At 47.0% G+C, this 2,176-nt stretch overlaps 1 protein-coding gene across 1 annotated transcript; it reads right to left on the reverse strand.

The window, feature by feature from the left end:
* Positions 1 to 227: 227 nt before the first annotated feature.
* LOC127329446 (MEIOTIC F-BOX protein MOF-like) lies at positions 228 to 1,814 on the reverse strand. The gene is made up of 3 exons (XM_051355963.1): positions 906 to 1,814; positions 514 to 675; positions 228 to 425 (listed from the first exon to the last, which is right to left on the reverse strand). The coding sequence occupies exons 1-3, from the start codon at positions 1,812 to 1,814 to the stop codon at positions 228 to 230; spliced, it is 1,269 nt and encodes a 422-aa protein (XP_051211923.1).
* Positions 1,815 to 2,176: the final 362 nt, after the last annotated feature.

A 2,176-nucleotide genomic window follows, 5' to 3' on the forward strand; every position in this document is an offset into this window, starting at 1 on the left:
TTAACCACTTCTTTGCTATTGCATATTGCCTGACTTCACAAAACTTAAGAAATTGGAGCACTGAACTAAGTCCAGGGATCAGCCTCACAACCCACAGTTAATAGTTCGTATGATAGTATGATAGATGCATTTTAAATGTTTTGTTTCCACTTTACGACTTATAGGGATTAGGAAATACTTCCACATTAGTGAAATACAAAATCAAAAGAAGCATAGCAATGAATAGCTTAACTCACATTAAGATCCAATAGTTTATTTCTCTGGATATTAACTTTCTCGAGAGGTACACCGTGGGCACGCAAGATGTTCAGAACCTTCCCATCAACTTCGTCAAATCTGATATCAACACTCTTCAGATGGCAAAGTGCAAATGGTTGCTCTGGTGGAGTGTAACTTCTTTGTATTTCCGCTGGCCTTTTAGGTACCTAATAAGGAACTCAAATATTTTACTACATTGATCAATCAGGTATGGTTGACAAAAACACGGTTGTTCATCTATGAAAAATATAATACCTTGGATATCTGGAGAGTGAGCTTCTCAAGAATTGGTGAGTGTTTGAGAAAGCAGCTTAATATATTGAGGTCACTAGCAATGTCTGGACACCATTCGCTGAGCAACAAAGTTTTTAGCTTGCTAAATGTAGGGCATAATTTCAAATCCCTGTTGACAATGAACTGTACAAAGGCATAAAATCATTAGTTTGCTAAAGTTTTGTTGTATAATATGTCATTACACTAAATGTATAGGGAAATATAATCTTCTTAAAACTGCGTTATGTCAGGAAATTAGGTAGTATAAATTGCATCGTAGCCTATACGAATAACATAGTAACAACTATAAGAAACTGAAGCAAAATCTATTGAAAGCAGAAAAAAAGAGCTAAAGTAGGTGCAAGCAAGCATACCACTTGAGAATCGACTGACAACTCCAACTCTGCAGCTTCTGATAGTCCTTTTAAGAGTACAGACTTACCACGCCAATCATCAGCACCAGTTCTAGGATCATGACAATTCCAACACCTCCTATTACCGCAATCACCGTAGTCATTTTTACTACAATTATCATGGCAATCCAATTCAAGTCTAACAATTGCCGAAACTAACAGCGGCATGCTTTCCAGGACAGGAGTCCTACGCAAAACACCCGTTAGCTCCAGTGAAACAAGGCCCGGCAGAGAGATACGGGCACGGACCGGATCAGTCTGGAAAAAGCTAGCTACAATGCTAAGATGTTTCAAGAACGGAGAAGAGATATTCCCCTCAATGTCGCAGTCTTCCATCCTGAGATGAATCAGGGCGGGACACCCCGAGAAATCAAGGGTGCTGCTGAGCACGTAGACCCTCTTGAGTTCCAATCTCGTGAGGTGTTGGGATATGAGCGGGACATTGGCAAACCATAGAGTCTCGTAGTCATCCGGGTAGATGTAGATGCCATTGGTGGTGCGCAGCGCCAGATTTTCTAGGGTGCCGCAGGTGAAGGCGAGCCGGAACCACAGGTTCACTCGCCTCTCGTAGGCGGGGAGGAGCGCCTCGAAGTCGAAGTCGCGCTCGTCGAGGTCGAGCTCGAAGGACTCGAGGCGGGCGCGGGGGTCTCGGAGGAGGAGCAGGTTGTCGACGAAGTTGACGAAGCGGACAGCGTTGTTGCACCCCTTGATGCCGGTGACGCGCAGAGCGGGGGCGGATTTCCAGAGGTGGAGCCAGCGGCGCGCGAGCACGCACGTCCGCACCGCTAAGTGCGCGGGGAGGAAGGAGAGCACGTGGTGGAGGAGGTCGTCGGGGAGGGCGCCGATGCGGTCGCCTCGGCCGCTCGCCATGGATGCCTTCTTCTTGTCACGCCGCTCCAGAGACGTTACGTCGAGCAGGTTAATAGGTGTTCCGTGAACAGACGGCGGAGTAGCACACGAGTTGGGAACAGCGCCGCCGGCTTTTCCCGGAAACCGAAATCAATTTGGATTCGAGAGTTTTGGGTAGCAGCAAAATCGGAGAGCAGGGGCTCTTTGGTTCTCAGGATTTAAATGTAGGAATTCAGATAGATCACGAGCACACGGCTGCTGCGCGTTTCTTCAGCTCTCGTGAGTCGTGACTCATGAGTCCTGAGGAGTACAGGCTGCTCTCTCCCGTTGTCGTTAAAGACGAATCTGCATGCTGCGCCTCTGGAACTTCAAATTCAGGACCA

The sequence above is a fragment of the Lolium perenne genome, chromosome 2 (assembly GCF_019359855.2).
Source record: "Lolium perenne isolate Kyuss_39 chromosome 2, Kyuss_2.0, whole genome shotgun sequence".
Taxonomy (NCBI): Eukaryota; Viridiplantae; Streptophyta; class Magnoliopsida; order Poales; family Poaceae; genus Lolium; species Lolium perenne.

Excerpts from the sequence above, each read along its gene's own strand:
- LOC127329446 (XM_051355963.1), bottom strand. The coding sequence starts at position 1,814 with ATGGCGAGCGGCCGAGGCGACCGCATCGGCGCCCTCCCCGACGACCTC. Across the intron at positions 676-905 it reads TGTCAGTCGATTCTCAAGTG|TTCATTGTCAACAGGGATTT; the intron begins GTATGCTTGCTT and ends GCCTTTGTACAG. Across the intron at positions 426-513 it reads TCACTCTCCAGATATCCAAG|GTACCTAAAAGGCCAGCGGA; the intron begins GTATTATATTTT and ends GTTCCTTATTAG.